The sequence below is a fragment of the Nerophis lumbriciformis genome, linkage group LG35 (assembly GCF_033978685.3).
Source record: "Nerophis lumbriciformis linkage group LG35, RoL_Nlum_v2.1, whole genome shotgun sequence".
NCBI classification, from domain to species: domain Eukaryota; kingdom Metazoa; phylum Chordata; class Actinopteri; order Syngnathiformes; family Syngnathidae; genus Nerophis; species Nerophis lumbriciformis.
In genome coordinates this window covers 2,194,390-2,217,535 of record NC_084582.2, presented here as the reverse complement: position 1 = coordinate 2,217,535, position 23,146 = coordinate 2,194,390, and the positions used below count along the sequence as shown (strand labels likewise).

Here is a 23,146-nt window from a genome sequence, read left to right as displayed (position 1 = left end):
GAGCTTTGCCTTCCGGCTCAGCTCCTTCTTCACCACAACGGATCGATACAGCGTCCGCATTACTGAAGACGCCGCACCGATCCGCCTGTCGATCTCACGATCCACTCTTCCCTCACTCGTGAACAAGACTCCGAGGTACTTGAACTCCTCCACTTGGGGCAAGATCTCCTCCCCAACCCGGAGATGGCACTCCACCCTTTTCCGGGCGAGAACCATGGACTCGGACTTGGAGGTGCTGATTCTCATCCCAGTCGCTTCACACTCAGCTGCGAACCGATCCAGTGAGAGCTGAAGATCCTGGCCAGATGAAGCCATCAGGACCACATCATCTGCAAAAAGCAGAGACCTAATCCTGCAGCCACCAAACCAGATCCCCTCAACGCCTTGACTGCGCCTAGAAATTCTGTCCATAAAAGTTATGAACAGAATCGGTGACAAAGGGCAGCCTTGGCGGAGTCCAACCCTCACTGGAAACGTGTCCGACTTACTACCGGCAATGCGGACCAAGCTCTGGCACTGATCATACAGGGAGCGGACTGCCACAATCAGACAGTCCGATACCCCGTACTCTCTGAGCACTCCCCACAGGACTTCCCGAGGGACACGGTCGAATGCCTTCTCCAAGTCCACAAAACACATGTAGACTGGTTGGGCAAACTCCCATGCACCCTCAAGGACCCTGCCGAGAGTATAGAGCTGGTCCACAGTTCCACGACCAGGACGAAAACCACACTGTTCCTCCTGAATCCGAGGTTCGACTATCCGGCGTAGCCTCCTCTCCAGTACACCTGAATAGACCTTACCGGGAAGGCTGAGGAGTGTGATCCCACGATAGTTAGAACACACCCTCCGGTTCCCCTTCTTAAAGAGAGGAACCACCACGCTTGATGACCTCATCAAACCGCCGCGAGCGGAGCATAACAACAAGAGTGTGTTGTTGCCGGTGCTGTAGCCATGGCTAACAAGCGAGCTTGCTCGGTGACTGACTAACGACACCATGTCTATGGTTTGGGATTATTTTCAAGTGTCTCTGACGGATAAAAAACTGGCAATTTGCAATGACTGCAACAAGATGGTTATGCGAGGAGGAACCACCTCTTCAAGAATCATAAGGAGATACACGATGAATACAAGTGGAAGATGGATGTAAAGCAAACAGAAAAAAAAGTAGTACCACACAGTTGTCGCTTAAAGACTCGGAATATCGGATGTCGGCAAAAAAGCCATTATCGGACATCTCTAGTTTTGATGCCTTCAGTGACAATCTACAATGTAAATAGTCATGAAAATAAAGAAAATTCATTGAATGAGGAGAAGGTGTGTCCAAACCTTTGGCCTGTACTGTATGTGCTAGTAGTCAGTACCTTAAAGGCCTATACCAAACTTTGTGGTGATTCGGCAGAACATCGTGTACATTTTGAAGAACACATTGAGCGGTCTGAGAATTTCAAGTCAATGGGAGTTTTGGGGCCAAACAACAGCGCCACCTTGTGGTTTATCTGTCATGGATGCATGTTTTGATACATTTTCAACTTTTTGTGTGAATTGATGATCAATTCAATCTAAATATACTATTACAAAAACACATCAAAAGTGGAATACAAAACATGTTTTCAATTAGTTCACCTATTTTTATTAAGTACATAAGCCCTCCCACCTCGCCTGTTTAAGGAGGTACTTGCTACTATTGGATCAAGTGTCCTTAACATTATCAATAGTAGCCTCTCTTCTGGAATAGTTCCAGTAGAGTTTAAACATGCAGTGGTACGACCTCTACTTAAAAAACCCAGCCTCGACCCCTCTCTCCTCTCTAACTTCAGACCTATCTCTAATCTTCCATACATTTCCAAAATATTAGAGAAGGTTGTCTACAGTCAGTTGTTGCCCTTCTTAGAGGATAATGGTATCACTGAGCTGTTCCAGTCCGGTTTTAAAGCCCTCCACAGCACAGAGTCAGCGCTTCTAAAAGTTTTTAACGATATCCTCCTGTCCACTGATACTGGTAAATATGTTGTCCTGGTGCTTTTAGATCTGTCTGCTGCGTTCGACACCGTCGACCACGCCACCTTAATCACTCGTCTTGAGAACTGTGTGGGCATTAAGGGCGCCGCCCTCAACTGGTTCCGGTCGTACCTAACCGACAGGAGTTTTTGTGTAAAAGTAGACAGTTTTATGTCGTCCACAGCTCCTTTACCACATGGGGTCCCCCAGGGCTCAATCCTTGCCCCAATTTTATTTGCGCTTTACCTTCTCCCCCTTGGTTCTATTTTTAGGAAGTACAGTATTGCATTTCATTTTTATGCCGATGATTGCCAGATTTATTTTCCCATGGCACAAAATAACACGGTTCAACGTCTTATTGACTGCCTGCACGACATCAAAGTCTGGCTTTCAGCTAACTTCCTGAGCCTAAATGAAGATAAAACAGAAGTTATGTTGTTCGGTCCAAGTCGCTCTCCCTCCCCCAACGTTGACCTCGGCACTCTGACCCCGTATCTCAGCGACTCTGTCACAAACCTGGGGGTAAAGTTCGACTCAGATTTTAAATTCGAAAAACAAATCAGCAGCGTCGTTCAAAAAAGCTTTTATCAATTACGCCAAATAGCGAAAGTGAAACCGCTTCTATCAAGACATGATCTTGAGAAATTAATCCACGCTTTTATCTCGACTCGTCTTGATTATTGTAATGCCCTGTATGTTGGCATTAGCCAGGCCTCCCTCGCCCGCCTGCAGCTCGTGCAGAACTCTGCTGCTCGTCTGCTAACACAGACCCGCAGACGTGAGCACATCACCCCTATTTTAGCGTCCCTTCACTGGCTCCCTGTGCGTTACCGAATACATTTTAAACTCCTTTTATTTGTTTTTAAATGTCTAAACAACCTCGCGCCAACCTATCTCTCCGACCTCCTTCAGCCTTACTGCCCCACCCGATCCTTAAGATCAGCCGATCAGCTGCTGTTGACGGTCCCTGACACAAGGCTGAAGCTTAGAGGTGACAGAGCTTTCGCCGTTGCTGCTCCCAAGCTCTGGAACGACCTACCCCTGAGTGTTAGACAAGCCTCCTCTCTTCCTGTTTTTAAATCTCTCTTAAAAACATACTTTTATTCCATGGCTTTTAACACTGAGTGATATCCATCCTGCAATGGCGCCCCATAATACACCTGCTGTGATCCTGTTTTTATGTTTTTATGTTTTTATTAATTCTATTTTAATTATTTATTTTTTATCGGGTTCTGTTTGTGTTGTGTTGTGTTTGCTCGGTACTCGTTTTATCTTTTAACCTGCTCATTGTACAGCACTTTGGCTACCCCTGTGGTAAATTTTAAATGTGCTCTATAAATAAAGTTGATTTGATTTGATTTGATAACTCCACATGTGTTCATTCATAGTTTCCATGCCTTTAGTGACAATCTACAATGTAAATAGTCATGAAAATAAAGAAAAGCATTGAATGAAAAGGTGAGTCCAAACTGTTGGCCTGTATTGTGTATTTGATTTATTCATTTATTATTTATACTTTACAGGACAAACAAAGGACACCAAAATGTGTCAATTGAATTTGTTTTAATCATCCTTTTAAGTCACCCAGCGTGCAGTATAAAAATATAAAAGGAGGTTGCTGAATAAACGATATCTTTAATATTATTTTGTTTATGTCAGTCCATATATGTTACACAGACACACGTAGGACGGAGGATTCTTCTCTGTCCATGGTCTGACACTTTGCAGCGCCAACACCGATCAGTTTGCACATACTTTTCAGACGCTAATTTACTGCCGCAATCACTTTCTAATTCAGTAAATCATATTGCCCGTGCTAAATATTTGTGTTTGCACTTTCTCCTCCTGGTGGGTGTTCTGAGGATCAGCGTATATTTTGCATAATAATAAAGACAAAAAAAAGCCTTATTTTGCTCACTGAACAGACGTGTAGTTGATCAGCTTTGCGTGCGCTATTAAGTCTCCGTGTCTTTTAGTACACGCAAACCTTTAGTAAATCAGGCCACATGTGTTTTAAAAGCTAGTTTCAACTACAAACCCTGTTTCCATATGAGTTGGTTAAATTGTGTTAGATGTAAATATAAACGAAATACAATGATTTGCAAATCATTTTCAACCCATATTCAGTTGGGAAAGGTGGCAATAAATACTGATAAAGTTGAGGAATGCTCATCAAAAACTTATTTGGAACATCCCACAGGTGAACAGGCTAATTGGGAACAGGTGGGTGCCATGATTGGGTATAAAAGTAGATTCCATGAAATGCTCAGTCTTTCACAAACAAGGATGGGGCGAGGGTCACCACTTTGTCAACAAATGCGTGAGCAAATTGTTGAACAGTTTAAGAAAAACCTTTCTCAACCAGCTATTGCAAGGAATTTAGGGATTTCACCATCTACGGTCCGTAATATCATCAAAGGGTTCAGACAATCTGGAGAAATCACTGCACGTAAGCAGCTAAGCCCGTGACCTTCGATCCCTCAGGCTGTACTGCATCAACAAGCGACATCAGTGTGTAAAGGATATCACCACATGGACTCAGGAACACTTCAGAAAGCCACTGTCAGTTACTACAGTTGGTCGCTACATCTGTAAGTGCAAGTTAAAACTCTCCTATGCAAGGCGAAAACCGTTTATCAACAACACCCAGAAACGCCGTCGGCTTCATTGGGCCTGAGCTCATCTAAGATGGACTGATACAAAGTGGAAAAGTGTTCTGTGGTCTGACGAGTCCACATTTTAAATTTTTTTTGGAAACTGTGGACGTCGTGTCCTCCGGATCAAAGAGGAAAAGAACCATTCGGATTGTTATAGGCGCAAAGTTGAAAAGACAGCATCTGTGATGGTATGGGGGTGTATTAGTGCCCAAGACATGGGTAACTTACACATCTGTGAAGGCGCCATTAATGCTGAAAGGTACATACAGGTTTTGGAGCAACATATGTTGCCATCCAAGCAACGTTACCATGGACGCCCCTGCTTATTTCAGCAAGACAAAGCCAAGCCACGTGTTACATCAACGTGGCTTCATAGTAAAAGAGTGCGGGTACTAGACTGGCCTGCCTGTAGTCCAGACCTGTCTCCCATTGAAAATTTGTGGCGCATTATGAAGCCTAAAATACCACAACGGAGACCCCCGGACTGTTGAACAACTTAAGCTGTACATCAAGCAAGAATGGGAAAGAATTCCACCTGAGAAGCTTCAAAAATGTGTCTCCTCAGTTCCCAAACGTTTACTGAGTGTTGTTAAAAGGAAAGGCCATGTAACACAGTGGTGAACATGCCCTTTCCCAACTACTTTGGCACGTGTTGCAGCCATGAAATTTTAAGTTAATTATTATTTGCAAAAAAACATTTTTTTATGAGTTTGAACATCAAATATCTTGTCTTTGTAGTGCATTCAATTGAAAAGGATTTGCAAATCATTGTTCGATCGAACCCAGGTTAAGAACCACTAGTTTAGGTGTTTAATAAATCAGGAATCTAATAATAAAATGTTTTAAAAAGTAATATTAAAGACCAGAAACTAAACCTTATTTAGGGCCACACAAAGTCTGGGGCTGGCCCCGCACACAGCTACTTAACAGACTCACAGGCAACACAGCTGATTTATTAAGATGAATTGCCGCCCTGACTCGAGTCAGCGGACTCACAACGATTAAAACACACTGGTGGTGGAACAAAACTGACTCAGGTGGACCTCATTAGTTTAGTGAGTAGCTCAGAAACACATGTGGACACATTCCATCCATCTTTCTTTCTATGCAAGTACAGTAGAACCTATTCCTGCCACCCAGGCATGCTGCCATCTGCTGGCGGGGGCGCCAAATTGCAGAAACTGCAAATTAAAAAATATTCAATAATAAAAAAATAGGTAAATGAAAATGGATGTATGATGAAACACACTTTGTACACTTACTAGGGACGTTTTATTTTCCATAAACAATAATAAAACCTCAATATTAAAACACATATTCAGTCATTCAAATCTTTGCGAACCAGAACTGCTGCTGCTGGGTTGCAGTGGAGGGCGACGTCACAGAGGGGCTGTGGTTATAATGGATGGCATTGTGTCATCATTTTATGTAGTTGTAATGGATAATATTTCATAATGACAGCATCCATTAAGACAGCAAGAAGCAGCAGCACTTTTGCTAGTGAGAGGTAGCCTCAACATTCATAGTATTTGTTGTGTAAAACAGTCTGTTTTAATTAAATGTATACAACATACAAGATGTACAAAGTTAATATATATATATATATATATATATGACCCGTAGGATGACATACATTAAGCTACCGACCCCCATTTAACGGTATTTCTATCTATGGGCCCACATTAGAGATGCGCGGATAGGCAATTATTTCATCCGCAACCGCATCAGAAAGTCGTCAACCATCCGCCATCCACCCGATCTAACATTTGATCAGAACCGCACCCGCCCGCACCCGCCCGCACCCGCCCGTTGTTATCAGAATCAGAATCAGAATCAGAATCAGCTTTATTGTCATTACGCAAGGTAACGAGATTGAGGCCATTCCATACAGTGCGATGTGTGCATGCTAGAAAAACAATGTGCAAATATATAAAAATATAAAAAATGTAGAAGTGCAATGAATATGGTGTGAAATGAATATATACATGAAAAAAACCCCAAAAAAAACAGGGTGGTTGGTGGAATGGGTTATTGCACCGAAGAGAAGGCAGTTATGAGGGACAATGGGGCAGTCCGTTCAGGATGGTTATGGCCCTGGGGAAGAAGCTGTTCTTTAGCCTGTTTGTTTTGGTTTTAATGCACCTGTAGCGCTTCCCAGAGGGCAGCAGGTGGAACAGGTCAGAGCCAGGGTGGGTGCTGTCCTTGATGATGGCACTGGCTCTGTTGAGGCAGCGGGAGGTGTAGATGTCCGTCAGAGAGGGGAGAGGGCGGCCGATGATCTTCTGAGCCGTCTTGACCACTCTTTGCAGCCTCTCCCTGTCTGCTGCACTGCAGCTGCCGTACCATACCGTAATGGTACGGCAGCTGCACTGCAGCAGACAGGGAGAGGCTGCAAAGAGTGGTCAAGACGGCTCAGAAGATCATCGGCCGCCCTCTCCCCTCTCTGACGGACATCTATATATCTAATATAGATGATGCAAGGCATTAGTGAGGTTATAAAGCTTTTGCCTGTTAAAGAAAGGAGACTGATCCAATGCAGCACAGACATTCGCGTGCCACGCTGTCACGACCCAGACGCACACCAGTGCGCAATCATATGGGAGCCGCGCTGAGCGCACCTCCAAGCGCGTCTCGCTGCCGGCGACGGCCGGGTATGGGCCCGACGCTCCAGCGCCATCCATTTTCAGGGCTAGTTGATTCGGCAGGTGGGTTGTTACACACTCCTTAGCGGGTTCCAACTTCCATGGCCACCGTCCTGCTGTCTATATCAACCAGGGTGAGCCCCACCCCTTTCGTGAGCGCACTGCGCGCGGAGTGACCCCTGTTACGCGCCCCCGGCAACAGGGGTGGCGGGCAGGTAAGCTGCTTACCTGCTGCGCGTGACGCCGGCCGCGGCGAAGGCGGACGAGGCGGGGTGTCAGTGCGGTGGGCGCGGTGGTGACCCTGGACGTGCGTCGGGCCCTTCTCGCGGATCGCCTCAGCTACGGCTCCCGGTGGGGCCCTCTCGGGGGAAGGGGCCTCGGTCCCGGACCCCGGCGAGGCGTCCCTTCTCCGCTCCGTAAAAGTGTCCATCTCTTTTTTTTTTTTCTTCTGTTGTGGCATATGCTGCAGGTGCCTGCTCGTTTTTCGTATGTGGGTAACAACATTTAACTATGTATATATATTTCCCAATTGGTTTAACTGCCACCCGCCTGAATCTATTTAAAATCTAATTTTTTTTTATTTCAACCGCCCGACCCGACCCGACCCGCGGATAAAATCTAATTTTTTTTTATTTCATCCGCCCGATCCGCGGATAATCCGCGGTTGTGCCCGCAAACCGCGCATCTCTAGCCCACATGTATAATATCAATATTAATGTGCCTGAGAGTGTACAAATGGACATAATAAAGGTCCATTACTATTAACTATCTGTCATTTAGCTGGGGACACCCTACAACTACCTCTAGGGGTCCCCGCACCCCACTGTATGTACAAACCCCGTTTCCATATGAGTTGGGAAATTGTGTTAGATGTAAATATAAACGGAATACAATGATTTGCAAATCCTTTTCAACCCATATTCAATTGAATGCACTACAAAGACAACATATTTGATGTTCAAACTCATAAACTTTATTTTTATTTTTTTGCAAATAATAATTAACTCACAATTTCATGGCTGCAACACGTGCCAAAGTAGTTGGGAAAGGGCATGTTCACCACTGTGTTACATCACCCTTTCTTTTAACAACACTCAATAAACGATTGGGAACTGACGAAACTAATTGTTGAAGTTTTGAAAGTGGAATTCTTTCCCATTCTTGTTTTATGTAGAGCTTCAGTCGTTCAACAGTCCGGGGTCTCCGCTGTCGTATTTTACGCTTCATAATGCGCCACACATTTTCGATGGGAGACAGGTCTGGACTGCAGGCGGGCCAGGAAAGTACCCGCACTCTTTTTTTACAAAGCCACGCTGTTGTAACCTGTGCTGAATGTGGCTTGGCATTTTCTTGCTGAAATAAGCATACAAGTGTTGTTCCAAAACCTGTATGTACCTTTCAGCCTTAATGGTGCCTTCACAGATGTGTAAGTTACCCATGCCTTGGGCACTAATGCACCCCCATACCATCACAGATGCTGGCTTTTCAACTTTGCGTCGATAACAGTCTGGATGGTTCGCTTCCCCTTTGGTCCGGATGACACGATGTCGAATATTTCCAAAAACAATTTGAAATGTGGACTCGTCAGACCACGGAACACTTTTCCACTTTGCATGAGTCCATCTTAGATGATCTCGGGCCCAGAGAAGCCGGCGGCGTTTCTGGATGTTGTTGATAAACGGCTTTTGCTTTGCATAGTAGAGCTTTAACTTGCACTTATAGATTCAGAGACGAACTGTATTTAGTGACAGTTGTTTTCTGAAGTGTTCCTGAGCCCATGTGGTGATATCCTTTAGAGATTGATGTCGGTTTTTGATACAGTGCCGTCTGCGGGATCGAAGATCACGGTCATTCAATGTTGGTTTCCGGCTCACGTGGAGTGATTTCTCCAGATTCTCTGAACCTTTTGATGATATTATGGACCGTAGATGTTGAAATCCCTAAATTTCTTGCAATTTCACTTTTGAGAAACGTTGTTCTTAAACTGTTTGACTATTGGCTCACGCAGTTGTGGACAAAGGGGTGTACCTCGCCCCATCCTTTCTTTTTGGGAAGCTGTTTTTATACCCAATCATGGCACCCACCTGTTCCCAATTTGCTTGTTCACCTGTGGGATGTTCCAAATAAGTGTTTGATGAGCATTTCTCAACTTTATCAGTATTTATTGCCACCTTTCCCAACTTCTTTGTCACGTGTTGCTGGCATCAAATTCTAAAGTTAATGATTATTTGCAAAAATAAAAATGTTTATCAGTTTGAACATCAAATATGTTGTCTTTGTAGCATATTCAACTGAATATGGGTTGAAAATGATTTGCAAATCATTGTATTCCGTTTATATTTACATCTAACACAATTTCCCAACTCATATGGAAACGGGGTTTGTATTTATTTAGGTTTGCCTTTTCCTTGGCCCACCCCTATAATGTGATTTGTTTTCTCTACACAACAACTTGTGTGTGGTTTGGGAACAGTTGGTAATGGTTGTGTGCAGTAAAACTTTTCATGAAAATAACTCACCTTAATGTGTGTTCTTAAAGTTGTGTTGGACGTCTTTGATGAAGAGAGCAGTTATGATTTTGGTTTAAAGAGTAAATAACTAAAAACTAAGGTTTTGGGCATTGTTTTTTCTAAACACATACATTTGTCTAAACATGGCCAAGGACACGCATTATTGTGGGTTTTCTGCACGTCACTAAAGGAAAAATCTAATCTGCGGGAGAGAATCCCTCTGCCATTATCAAGTGTTTGTTTATGTTTATTTTAGTCGTCAGCTTGAAGCGTCCCTCTGTCTCCGACTCCCTTGTCGCCAAGTGACACAAGTTTTTTTTTTGGATTGATTGAAACTTTTATTAGTAGATTTCACAGTACAGTACATATTCCGTACAATTGACCACTAAATAGTAACACCCGAATAAGTTTTTCAACTTGTTTAAGTCAGGGTCCACGTTAATCAATTCATGGTACAAATATATACTATCATCATAATACAGTCATCCCACAAGTTAATCATCAGAGTATATACATTGAATTATTTACATTATGTACAATATTTACAATCCGGGGGGTCGGATGAGGAGTGTTTAGTTGATATCAGCACTTCGGTCATCAACAATTGCATCATCAGAGAAATGGACATTGAAACAGTGTAGGACTGACTTGGTAGGATATGTACAGCGAGCAGAGAACATAGTGAGTTCAGAAAGCATAAGAACAAGTATATACATTTGATTATTTACATTTGGTTATTTACAATCCGGGGAGGTGGGATGTGGAAGGGGGAGGGTGTTAGTCAAGGGTTGAGGTTGACTGGAGGAGTTGTTTTAGTGCGGTTTTGAAGGAGGATAGAGATGCACTTTCTTTTACACCGGTTGGGAGTGCATTCCATATTGATGTGGCATAGACGGAGAATGAGTTAAGACCTTTGTTATATCGGAATCTGGGTTTGACGTGGTTAGTGGAGCTCCCCCTGGTGTTGTGGTTAAGGAAGTAGTTTCACATGTACTTCGGTATCAGGGAGGTGTAGCGGATTTTATAGACCAGGCTCAGTGCAAGTTGTTTTACTCTGTCCTCCACCCTGAGCCAGCCCACTTTGGAGAAGTGGGTAGGAGTGAGGTGTGATCTGGGGTGGAGGTCTAGAAGTAATCTGACTAGCTTGTTCTGGGATGTTTGGATTCTAGATCTGAGTGTGTGTTTGTTATGATTTGGCTGACCTAAATTATTTAAATGGGACCCAATAAAGTCTTTGCTTTTATTTACAGTCGGCCATCGCTACATCGCACTCCAAAAATTGCGGCTAGACCACATTGCATATATTTTCTGTTTAAAAGCATAATTTACAATATCTTTGCCCTAATTTAAGCATAGAAATGGCTAAATTAAAAAATATATAAAATATCAGAACAACAGCAGTTTAGTCCACTAGAAGTGACCAAACCAATCAGAGCGCACTGTTCAGTATTGTGGCCACTGATTAGCTCAGCAAATTACTAGCATTACTATATTGGATTAAAAAAGGGTAAAGGTGATTTAAGGGTGTTATTTCATGTCTAGAGAGCTCTCATAATGTTGAAGAAACGTCTAGAAGGTAGTACATAGTTTTTTATGCTTTAATTATAAAAATATTTGATTTATAATTAATGATTCCTACTTGGCGGACATTAATTCATCGCAGTCATGTCAGGGACCAATTAAGAGTGATTAACAAGGGACGGCTGTGGTTATTGAGCAGTGGCCACTTTATTTTGTCGTAAAACAATTGTGAGCAGCATTTAATACTGCAAAATCATTACATCCGATCAGAGGTGGGTAGAGTAGCCAGAAATTGTACTCAAGTAAGAGTACTGTTACTTTAGAGATTTATTACTCAAGTAAAAGTAAGGAGTAGTCACCCAAATATTTACTTGAGTAAAAGTAAAAAGTATGTTGTGAAAAAACTACTCAAGTACTGAGTAACTGATGAGTAACAAACACACTCATATATATATATATATATATATATATATATATATATATATATATATATATATATATATATATATATGTGTATATATATATATATATATATATATATATATATATATATATATATATATACATACATATACATTGATATATACAGTATATAATTTATATGTATTTATTTTGCTGTTTTTGTTTACATGTTAAAGGTGTTTTAATGAATATACATGCATGTTTAACATATAGATTCCTTTCTTTCATGAAGACAAGAATATAAGTTGGTGTATTACCTGATTCTGATGCCTTGCATTGATTGGAATCAGACAGTAGTGATGATAACGTCCACGTTTTCAAATGGAGGAGAAGAAAAGTTCCTCCTTTCTGTCTAATACCACATGAAAGTGGTGGGTTTTTGGCATCTTATTTGTCCAGCTTCCATATTCGTTTTTATACACTTTACAAGAAATATATTGGCGTCAAACTCCTTAGCTTGCTAGCTTGTTTGCGCTGGCTTTCGGAGACTCTTGTTTTGAAAGCGCAAGCGCGATGGAGCGGCACTTTTATTGTGAAGACAGGAACTGTGCAGTTAGTCTTTAGGCTTTTGACGGGATGTACGGTTGAAATAAAAAAGTATCTTTTTTCCTTCACACTTTTGATTGATTGATTGGAACTTTTATTAGTAGATTGCACAGTACAGTACATATTCCGTACAATTGACCACTAAATGGTAACACCCCAATATGTTTTTCAACTTGTTTAAGTCAGGTCATGTGACCACTTGGTTCTGTTTGATTGGTCCAACGTCACCAGTGACTGCATCTGATTGGTGGAACGAAGTGAAACGTCACCAGTAAGGCAGGCACTTTGAAGGTCTGTCTGACAGACCAAAACAAACAAAGCGTGCATTAACAGATCGATAAAAATTAGTAGCGAGTAGCGAGCTGAATGTAGATAAAAGTAGCGGAGTAAAAGTAGCGTTCCTTCTCTATAAATATACTTAAGTAAAAGTAAAAGTATGTTGCATTAAAACTACTCTTAGAAGTACAATTTATCCCAAAAGTTACTCAAGTAGATGTAACGGAGTAAATGTAGCGCGTTACTAACCACCTCTGCATCTGATTTACAATTCTAAATTTAAGAAGCGCCATAAAAATGTGTTATTATGTTTACTTTAGTTTCTCACTATAAAAAAATGTAAGTTCTGTAATCTATTGTCAAAGTATGGGATCAGTTTCGAGGCCTACAAATTGGACGGAACCGCAAGGCCAAAAATGTTGATCAGGACATCCCGAGTGTACAGGTTCAATTTCTGCAGTATTGCCTTTTGACATGACTCACCTCTCTGAGATACTGTATGTTATACATAGAAGTATATGTTTAATGTCGAAGATTATTCACCTCCCCATGCTGATAACAATGTTGAAAACGCTTTGTTGCAGCTGATGAAGCTGAATGAGGAGTGGGACCAGACGTACCACAGCACCACACTGAGGCTGCAGCACAGGATGGAGAGTTTAGAGCTGGAAAACAGCAGCCTGAAAGAGCTAAACAGCAAACTGCTGCTTAAAGTAGAGAACCAGCAGGTGCACACACACACACACACACACACACACACACACACACGCACACACTTGTATTTCTTACCTTCTTGAGACCTCTGAAAAATGCCTACCTCTTTAGGACCACCCTTTCTAGATATATAAAGATTTGTATTCACAACATTAAAAATGTATACATACTATGCAAATATAAAAAAGCTTGTTGTGAAAAATTAGTTGGAATTTCACAAGAAAAAGGTCACAATTTCACAAGAAAAACTTAGGATTTGGGCAGTATTATAATAAAAGTCATAATTTTACTCAACGCAAGTAAAAATTTTACAAGACAAACTGAACATTTGTGCAATATTATGATACAAGTTGGAATTTTACTCAATAACATTCGCAATTTCACAAGAAAATCGTAACATTTTGGCAACTTTATGAAAAGAGTCGTAATTGTACTCGACAAAAGTCACAATTTTATAAGAAAACTTAAAAATGTTCACAAAATTATAATAATAATCCGAATTTTTACTTGGCAAAATTATGACCCAAGTCATCATTTTACCCAAAAAATGTCACTATTTTACAAGAACAATGAAAAAATTGGCAATGTTGTGATAAAAGTCGGAATTGTATATGAGAAACGTCATTATTTTGCATTAAAAGTAGTAATTTTACATTAAAAAAAAGTAATAATTTTACGAAAAAATATTGCAATATTACAGAAACAGAAAGAATATGAGAAATCGTTCCCAATCTTATAAGAAAAAAGTCGACACATTGTGAGAATTTGTATTTATTTATATATATTTATTTAATAATATTGTTATATTTTTTGTTTGTAATTGGTTGAAAATCTTTATTTGTATATATTTTAATTATTTACTTCAAGTTATTACAGTATGTCCCTATATACATATTTATTTTATGTTTTTTATTAATTTTGGCCAAAGGGGGCGCATTTCAATTTCGACACACACTTGTTATTTCATATGTTGACCAGAGGGGGAACACTTTTAAAACCGACACACAGTCAATTTGAAAAATCCCTCTCTTTTTTGGGACCACCCTAATTTTGATAGATTTCACCACCAGGGGTGCAAATGAGACATTCTCTATTAGATGCAATGGTTTGCCGTATTGGGACCATGATTTATGCCCTCACTTGTTCACCGGTCCTCATATGGACGGTACTTTTCCTTGTTGGTGTCTCAAGAAGGATAGAAATACAAGAACACACACACACACACACACACACACACACACACACACACACACACACATACACACACACACTAACATGCACGGTGATGCATAGAAGAAACATGTAATCACTGAATTGCTTGTCTTCACGTATCACGGTGCAGAGTGCCAAGGATTATTACACACTCTTGTATTTCTTACCTTCTTGAGACCTCTGAAAAATGCCTACCTCTTTAGGACCACCCTTTCTAGATATATAAAGATTTGTATTCACAACATTAATATTATATACATACTATGCAAATATAAAAAAGCTTGTTGTGAAAAATGAGTTGGAATTTCACAAGAAAAAGGTCACAATTTCACAAGAAAAACTTAGGATTTGGGCAGTATTATAATAAAAGTCGTAATTTTACTCAACGCAAGTCAAAATTTTACAAGACAAACTGAACATTTGTGCAATATTATGATAAAAGTTGGAATTTTACTCAATTACATTCGCAATTTCACAAGAAAAGCGTAACATTTTGGCAACTTTATGAAAAGAGTCGTAATTTTACTCGACAAAAGTCACAATTTTATAAGAAAATTTAAAAATGTTCCCAATATTATAATAATAATCGGATTTTACTTGGCAAAATTATGACACAAGTCATAATTTTACCCAAAAAATGTCACTATTTTACAAGAACAATAAAAAAAATGCCAATGTTGTGATAAAAGTCGGAATTTTATATGACAAACGTCACCATTTTGCATTAAAAAGTAGTAATTTTACATTAAAAAAAGGTAATAATTTTACGAGAAAATATTGCAATATTACAGAAACAGAAAGAATATGAGAAATCGTTCCCAATTTTATAAGAAAAAAGTCGACACATTGTGAGAAATTGTTTTTATTTATATATATTTATTTAATATTTTTATATTTTTTGTTTGTAATTGGTTGAAAATCTTTATTTGTATATATTTTAATTATTTACTTCAAGTTATTACAGTATGTCCCTATATACATATTTATTTTACGTTTTTTATTAAATTTGGCCAAAGGGAGCGCATTTCAATTCCTCACACACACTTGTTATTACATACGTTGGCCAGAGGGGGAGCAATTCAATTTCTACACACACTTGTTATTTCATATGTTCAGTTTCTTACCTTCTTGAGACCTCTGAAAAATGCCTACCTCTTTAGGACCACCCTTTCTAGATATATAAAGATTTGTATTCACAACATTAAAAATGTATACATACTATGCAAATATAAAAAAGCTTGTTGTGAAAAATGAGTTGGAATTTCACAAGAAAAAGGTCACAATATCACAAGAAAAACTTAGAATTTGGGCAGTATTATAATAAGAGTCGTAATTGTATTCACAGCAAGTAAAAATTTGACAAGAAAAACTGAACAATTGTGCAATATTATGATAAAAGTTGGAATTTTACTCAATAACAGTCGCAAATTCACAAGAAAAGCTTAACATTTTGGCAACTTTATGAAAAGAGTCGTAATTTTACTCGACAAAAGTCACAATTTTATAAGAAAATTTAAAAATGTTCCCAATATTATAATAATAATCGGATTTTACTTGGCAAAATTATGACACAAGTCATAATTTTACCCAAAAAAATGTCACTATTTTACAAGAACAATAAAAAAAATGCCAATGTTGTGATAAAAGTCGGAATTTTATATGACAAACGTCACTATTTTGCATTAAAAGTAGTAATTTTACATTAAAAAAAAGTAATAATTTTACGAGAAAATATTGCAATATTACAGAAACAGAAAGAATATGAGAAATCGTTCCCAATTTTATAAGAAAAAAGTCGACACATTGTGAGAAATTGTTTTTATTTATATATATTTATTTAATATTTTTATATTTTTTGTTTGTAATTGGTTGAAAATCTTTATTTGTATATATTTTAATTATTTACTTCAAGTTATTACAGTATGTCCCTATGTACATATTTATTTTATGTTTTTTATTAATTTTGGCCAAAGGGAGCGCATTTCAATTCCTCACACACACTTGTTATTACATACGTTGGCCAGAGGGGGAGCAATTCAATTTCTACACACACTTTTTATTTCATATGTTCAGTTTCTTACCTTCTTGAGACCTCTGAAAAATGCCTACCTCTTTAGGACCACCCTTTCTAGATATATAAAGATTTGTATTCACAACATTAAAAATGTATACATACTATGCAAATATAAAAAAGCTTGTTGTGAAAAATGAGTTGGAATTTCACAAGAAAAAGGTCACAATATCACAAGAAAAACTTAGAATTTGGGCAGTATTATAATAAGAGTCGTAATTGTATTCACAGCAAGTAAAAATTTGACAAGAAAAACTGAACAATTGTGCAATATTATGATAAAAGTTGGAATTTTACTCAATAACAGTCGCAAATTCACAAGAAAAGCTTAACATTTTGGCAACTTTATGAAAAGAGTCGTAATTTTACTCGACAAAAGTCACAATTTTATAAGAAAACTTAAAAATGTTCACAATATTATAATAATAATCCGAATTTTTACTTGGCAAAATTATGACACAAGTCATCATTTTACCCAAAAAATTTCACTATTTTACAAGAACAATAAAAAAAATGCCAATGTTGTGATAAAAGTCGGAATTTTATATGACAAACGTCACTATTTTGCATTAAAAGTAGTAATTTTACATTAAAAAAAGTAATAATTTTACGAGAAAATATTGCAATATTACAGAAACAGAAAGAATATGAGAAATCGTTCCCAATTTTATAAGAAAAAAGTCGACACATTGTGAGAAATTGTTTTTATTTATATATATTTATTTAATATTTTTATATTTTTTGTTTGTAATTGGTTGAAAATCTTTATTTGTATATATTTTAATTATTTACTTCAAGTTATTACAGTATGTCCCTATATACATATTTATTTTATGTTTTTTATTAATTTTGGCCAAAGGGAGCGCATTTCAATTCCTCACACACACTTGTTATTACATACGTTGGCCAGAGGGGGAGCAATTAAATTTCTACACACACTTGTTATTTCATATGTTCAGTTTCTTACCTTCTTGAGACCTCTGAAAAATGCCTACCTCTTTAGGACCACCCTTTCTAGATATATAAAGATTTGTATTCACAACATTAAAAATGTATACATACTATGCAAATATAAAAAAGCTTGTTGTGAAAAATGAGTTGGAATTTCACAAGAAAAAGGTCACAATATCACAAGAAAAACTTAGAATTTGGGCAGTATTATAATAAGAGTCGTAATTATATTCACAGCAAGTAAAAATTTGACAAGAAAAACTGAACAATTGTGCAATATTATGATAAAAGTTGGAATTTTACTCAATAACAGTCGCAAATTCACAAGAAAAGCTTAACATTTTGGCAACTTTATGAAAAGAGTCGTAATTTTACTCGACAAAAGTCACAATTTTATAAGAAAATTTAAAAATGTTCCCAATATTATAATAATAATCGGATTTTACTTGGCAAAATTATGACACAAGTCATAATTTTACCCAAAAAATGTCACTATTTTACAAGAACAATAAAAAAAATGCCAATGTTGTGATAAAAGTCGGAATTCTATATGACAAACGTCACTATTTTGCATTAAAAGTAGTAATTTTACATTAAAAAAAAGTAATAATTTTACGAGAAAATATTGCAATATTACAGAAACAGAAAGAATATGAGAAATCGTTCCCAATTTTATAAGAAAAAAGTCGACACATTGTGAGAAATTGTTTTTATTTATATATATTTATTTAATATTTTTATATTTTTTGTTTGTAATTGGTTGAAAATCTTTATTTGTATATATTTTAATTATTTACTTCAAGTTATTACAGTATGTCCCTATATACATATTTATTTTATGTTTTTTATTAATTTTGGCCAAAGGGAGCGCATTTCAATTCCTCACACACACTTGTTATTACATACGTTGGCCAGAGGGGGAGCAATTCAATTTCTACACACACTTGTTATTTCATATGTTCAGTTTCTTACCTTCTTGAGACCTCTGAAAAATGCCTACCTCTTTAGGACCACCCTTTCTAGATATATAAAGATTTGTATTTACAACATTAATAATATATACATACTATGCAAATATAAAAAAGCTTGTTGTGAAAAATGAGTTGGAATTTCACAAAAAAAAGGTCACAATTTCACAAGAAAAACGTAGAATGTTGGCAGTATTATAATAAAAGTCGTAATTTTACTCAACGCAAGCCAAAATTTGACATGAAAAACTGAACATTCGTGCAATATTATGATAAAAATTGGAATTTTAGTCAATAACAGTCGCAATTCCACAAGAAAAACTTAACATTTTGGCAACTTTATGAAAAGAGTCGTAATTTTACTCGACAAAAGTCACAATTTTATAAGAAAACTTAAAAATGTTCACAATATTATAATAATCCGAATTTTTACTAGGCAAAATTATGACACAAGTCATAATTTTACCCAAAAAATTTCACTATTTTACAAGAACAATAAAAAAAAATGCCAATGTTGTGATAAAAGTCGGAATTTTATATGACAAACGTCACTATTTTGCATTAAAAGTAGTAATTTTACATTAAAAAAAAGTAATAATTTTACGAGAAAATATTGCAATATTACAGAAACAGAAAGAATATGAGAAATCGTTCCCAATTTTATAAGAAAAAAGTCGACACATTGTGAAAAATTGTTTTTATTTATATATATTTATTTAATATTTTTATATTTTTTGTTTGTAATTGGTTGAAAATCTTTATTTGTATATATTTTAATTATTTACTTCAAGTTATTACAGTATGTCCCTATATACATATTTATTTTATGTTTTTTATTAATTTTGGCCAAAGGGAGCGCATTTCAATTCCTCACACACACTTGTTATTACATACGTTGGCCAGAGGGGGAGCAATTCAATTTCTACACACACTTGTTATTTCATATGTTCAGTTTCTTACCTTCTTGAGACCTCTGAAAAATGCCTACCTCTTTAGGACCACCCTTTCTAGATATATAAAGATTTGTATTTACAACATTAATAATATATGCATACTATGCAAATATAAAAAAGCTTGTTGTGAAAAATGAGTTGGAATTTCACAAAAAAAAGGTCACAATTTCACAAGAAAAACGTAGAATGTTGGCAGTATTATAATAAAAGTCGTAATTTTACTCAACGCAAGCCAAAATTTGACATGGAAAACTGAACATTCGTGCAATATTATGATAAAAATTGGAATTTTAGTCAATAACAGTCGCAATTCCACAAGAAAAACTTTACATTTTGGCAACTTTATGAAAAGAGTCGTAATTTTACTCGACAAAAGTCACAATTTTATAAGAAAACTTAAAAATGTTCACAATATTATAATAATCCGAATTTTTACTAGGCAAAATTATGACTCAAGTCATCATTTTACCCAAAAAAGGTCACTATTTTACAAGAACAACAAAAAAATTGGCAATGTTGTAAAAAAAAGTCAGAATTTTATATGACAAACGTAGTAATTTTACATTAAAAAAAGATAATAATTTTAAGAGAAAATATTTTAATATTACAGAAACAGAAAGAATATGAGAAATCATTCCCAATTTTATAAGAAAAAAGTCGATACATTGTGATAATTGTTTTTTATTTATATATATTTATTTAATAATATTTTTATATTTTTTGTTTGTAATTGGTTGAAAATCTTTATTTGTAGATATTTTAATTATTTACTTCAAGTTATTACAGTATGTCCCTATATACATATTTATTTTATGTTTTTTATTAATTTTGGCCAAAGGGGGAGAAGTTCAATTTCTACACACACTTGTTATTTCATATGTTGACCAGAGGGGGAACACTTTTAAAACCGACACACAGTCAATTTGAAAAATCCCTCTCTTTTTTGGGACCACCCTAATTTTGATAGATTTCACCACCAGGGGTGCAAATGAGACATTCTCTATTAGATGCAATGGTTTGCCGTATTGAGACCATGACTTATGTCCTCACTTGTTCACCGGTCCTCATATGGACGGTACTTTTCCTTGTTGGTGTCTCAAGAAGGATACAAATACAAGAACACACACACACACACACACACACACACACACACACACACACACACACACACACACACACACACTAACATGCACGGTGATGCATAGAAGAAACATGTAATCACTGAATTGCTTGTCTTCATGTATCACGGTGCAGAGTGCCAAGGATTATTACACACTCTTCAGTTTCTTACCTTCTTGAGACCTCTGAAAAATGCCTACCTCTTTAGGACCACCCTTTCTAGATATATAAAGATTTGTATTCACAACATTAATAATATATACATACTATACAAATATAAAAAAGCTTGTTGTGAAAAATGAGTTGGAATTTCACAAGAAAAAGGTCACAATTTCACAAGAAAAACTTAGGATTTGGGCAGTATTATAATAAGTCATAATTCTACTCAACGCAAGTCAAAATTTGACAAGAAAAACTGAATATTTGTGCAATATTATCATAAAAGTTGGAATTTTACTCTATAACATTCGCAATTTCACAAGAAAAGCGCAACATTTTGGCAACTTTATGAAAAGAGTCATAATTTTACTCGACAAAAGTCACAATTTTATAAGAAAACTTAAAAATGTTCACAATATTATAATAATCCGAATTTTTACTAGGCAAAATTATGACTCAAGTCATCATTTTACCCAAAAAAGGTCACTATTTTACAAGAACAACAAAAAAATTGGCAATGTTGTAAAAAAAAGTCAGAATTTTATATGACAAACGTAGTAATTTTACATTAAAAAAAGATAATAATTTTAAGAGAAAATATTGTAATATTACAGAAACAGAAAGAATATGAGAAATCATTCCCAATTTTATAAGAAAAAAGTCGATACATTGTGATAATTGTTTTTTATTTATATATATTTATTTAATAATATTTTTATATTTTTTTGTTTGTAATTGGTTGAAAATCTTTATTTGTATATATTTTAATTATTTACTTCAAGTTATTACAGTATGTCCCTATATACATATTTATTTTATGTTTTTTATTAATTTTGGCCAAAGGGGGAGAAGTTCAATTTCTACACACACTTGTTATTTCATATGTTGACCAGAGGGGGAACACTTTTAAAACCGACACACAGTCAATTTGAAAAATCCCTCTGTTTTTTGGGACCACCCTAATTTTGATAGATTTCACCACCAGGGGTGCAAATGAGACATTCTCTATTAGATGCAATGGTTTGCCGTATTGGGACCATGATTACTGTCCTAACTTGGTCACCGGTCCTCATATGGACGGTACTTTTCCTTGTTGGTGTCTCATGAAGGATAGAAATACAAGAACACACACACACACACACACACACACACACACACACACACACACACACACACACACACACACACACACACGCACACACACACGCACACACACTAACATGCACAGTGATGCATGGAGGAAACATGTAATCACTGAATTGCTTGTCTTCACGTATCACGGTGCAGAGTGCCAAGGATTATTACACACTCTTGTGTTTCTTACCTTCTTGAGACCTCTGAAAAATGCCTACCTCTTTAGGACCACCCTTTCTAGATATATAAAGATTTGTATTTACAACATTAATATTATATACATACTATGCAAATATAAAAAAGCTTGTTGTGAAACATGAGTTGGAATTTCACAAGAAAAAGGTCACAATTTCACAAGAAAAACTTAGAATTTGGGCAGTATTATAATAAGAGTCGTAATTGTACTCAACGCAAGTCAAAATTTGACAAGAAAAACTGAACAATTGTGCAATATTATGATAAAAGTTGGAATTTTACTCAATAACAGTCGCAAATTCACAAGAAAAGCTTAACATTTTGGCAACTTTATGAAAAGAGTCGTAATTTTACTCGACAAAAGTCACAATTTTATAAGAAAACTTAAAAATGTTCACAATATTATAATAATAATCCGAATTTTTACTTGGCAAAATTATGACACAAGTCATCATTTTACCCAAAAAATGTCACTATTTTACAAGAACAATGAAAAAAATGGCAATGTTGTGTTAAAAGTCGGAATTTTATATGACAAACGTCACTATTTTGCATTAAAAAGTAGTAATTTTACATTAAAAAAAGGTAATAATTTTATGAGAAAATATTGCAATATTACAGAAACAGAAAGAATATGAGAAATCGTTCCCAATTTTATAAGAAAAAAGTTGACACATTGTGAGAATTGTTTTTTATTTATATATATTTATTTAATAATATTTTTATATTTTTTGTTTGTAATTGGTTGAAAATCTTTATTTGTATATATTTTAATTATTTACTTCAAGTTATTACAGTATGTCCCTATATACATATTTATTTTATGTTTTTTATTAATTTTGGCCAAAGGGAGCGCATTTCAATTTCTACACACACTTGTTATTTCATATGTTGACCAGAGGGGGAACACTTTTAAAACCGACACACAGTCAATTTGAAAAATCCCTCTCTTTTTTGGGACCACCCTAATTTTGATAGATTTCACCACCAGGGGTGCAAATGAGACATTCTCTATTAGATGCAATGGTTTCCCGTATTGAGACCATGACTTATGT

The 23,146-nt window shown here is 36.4% G+C and overlaps 1 protein-coding gene across 2 annotated transcripts in view; it reads left to right on the top strand.

The window, feature by feature from the left end:
• Positions 1 to 23,146, top strand: part of LOC133575296 (uncharacterized) — a 414,259-nt gene that overhangs the window by 379,304 nt on the left and 11,809 nt on the right. For both annotated transcript variants that reach the window (XM_072912263.1, XM_061927934.2), the window contains exon 3: positions 13,200 to 13,343. In XM_072912263.1, coding sequence (XP_072768364.1) covers positions 13,200 to 13,343 — 144 coding nt within the window. The remainder of the gene's footprint in view (positions 1 to 13,199; positions 13,344 to 23,146) is intronic.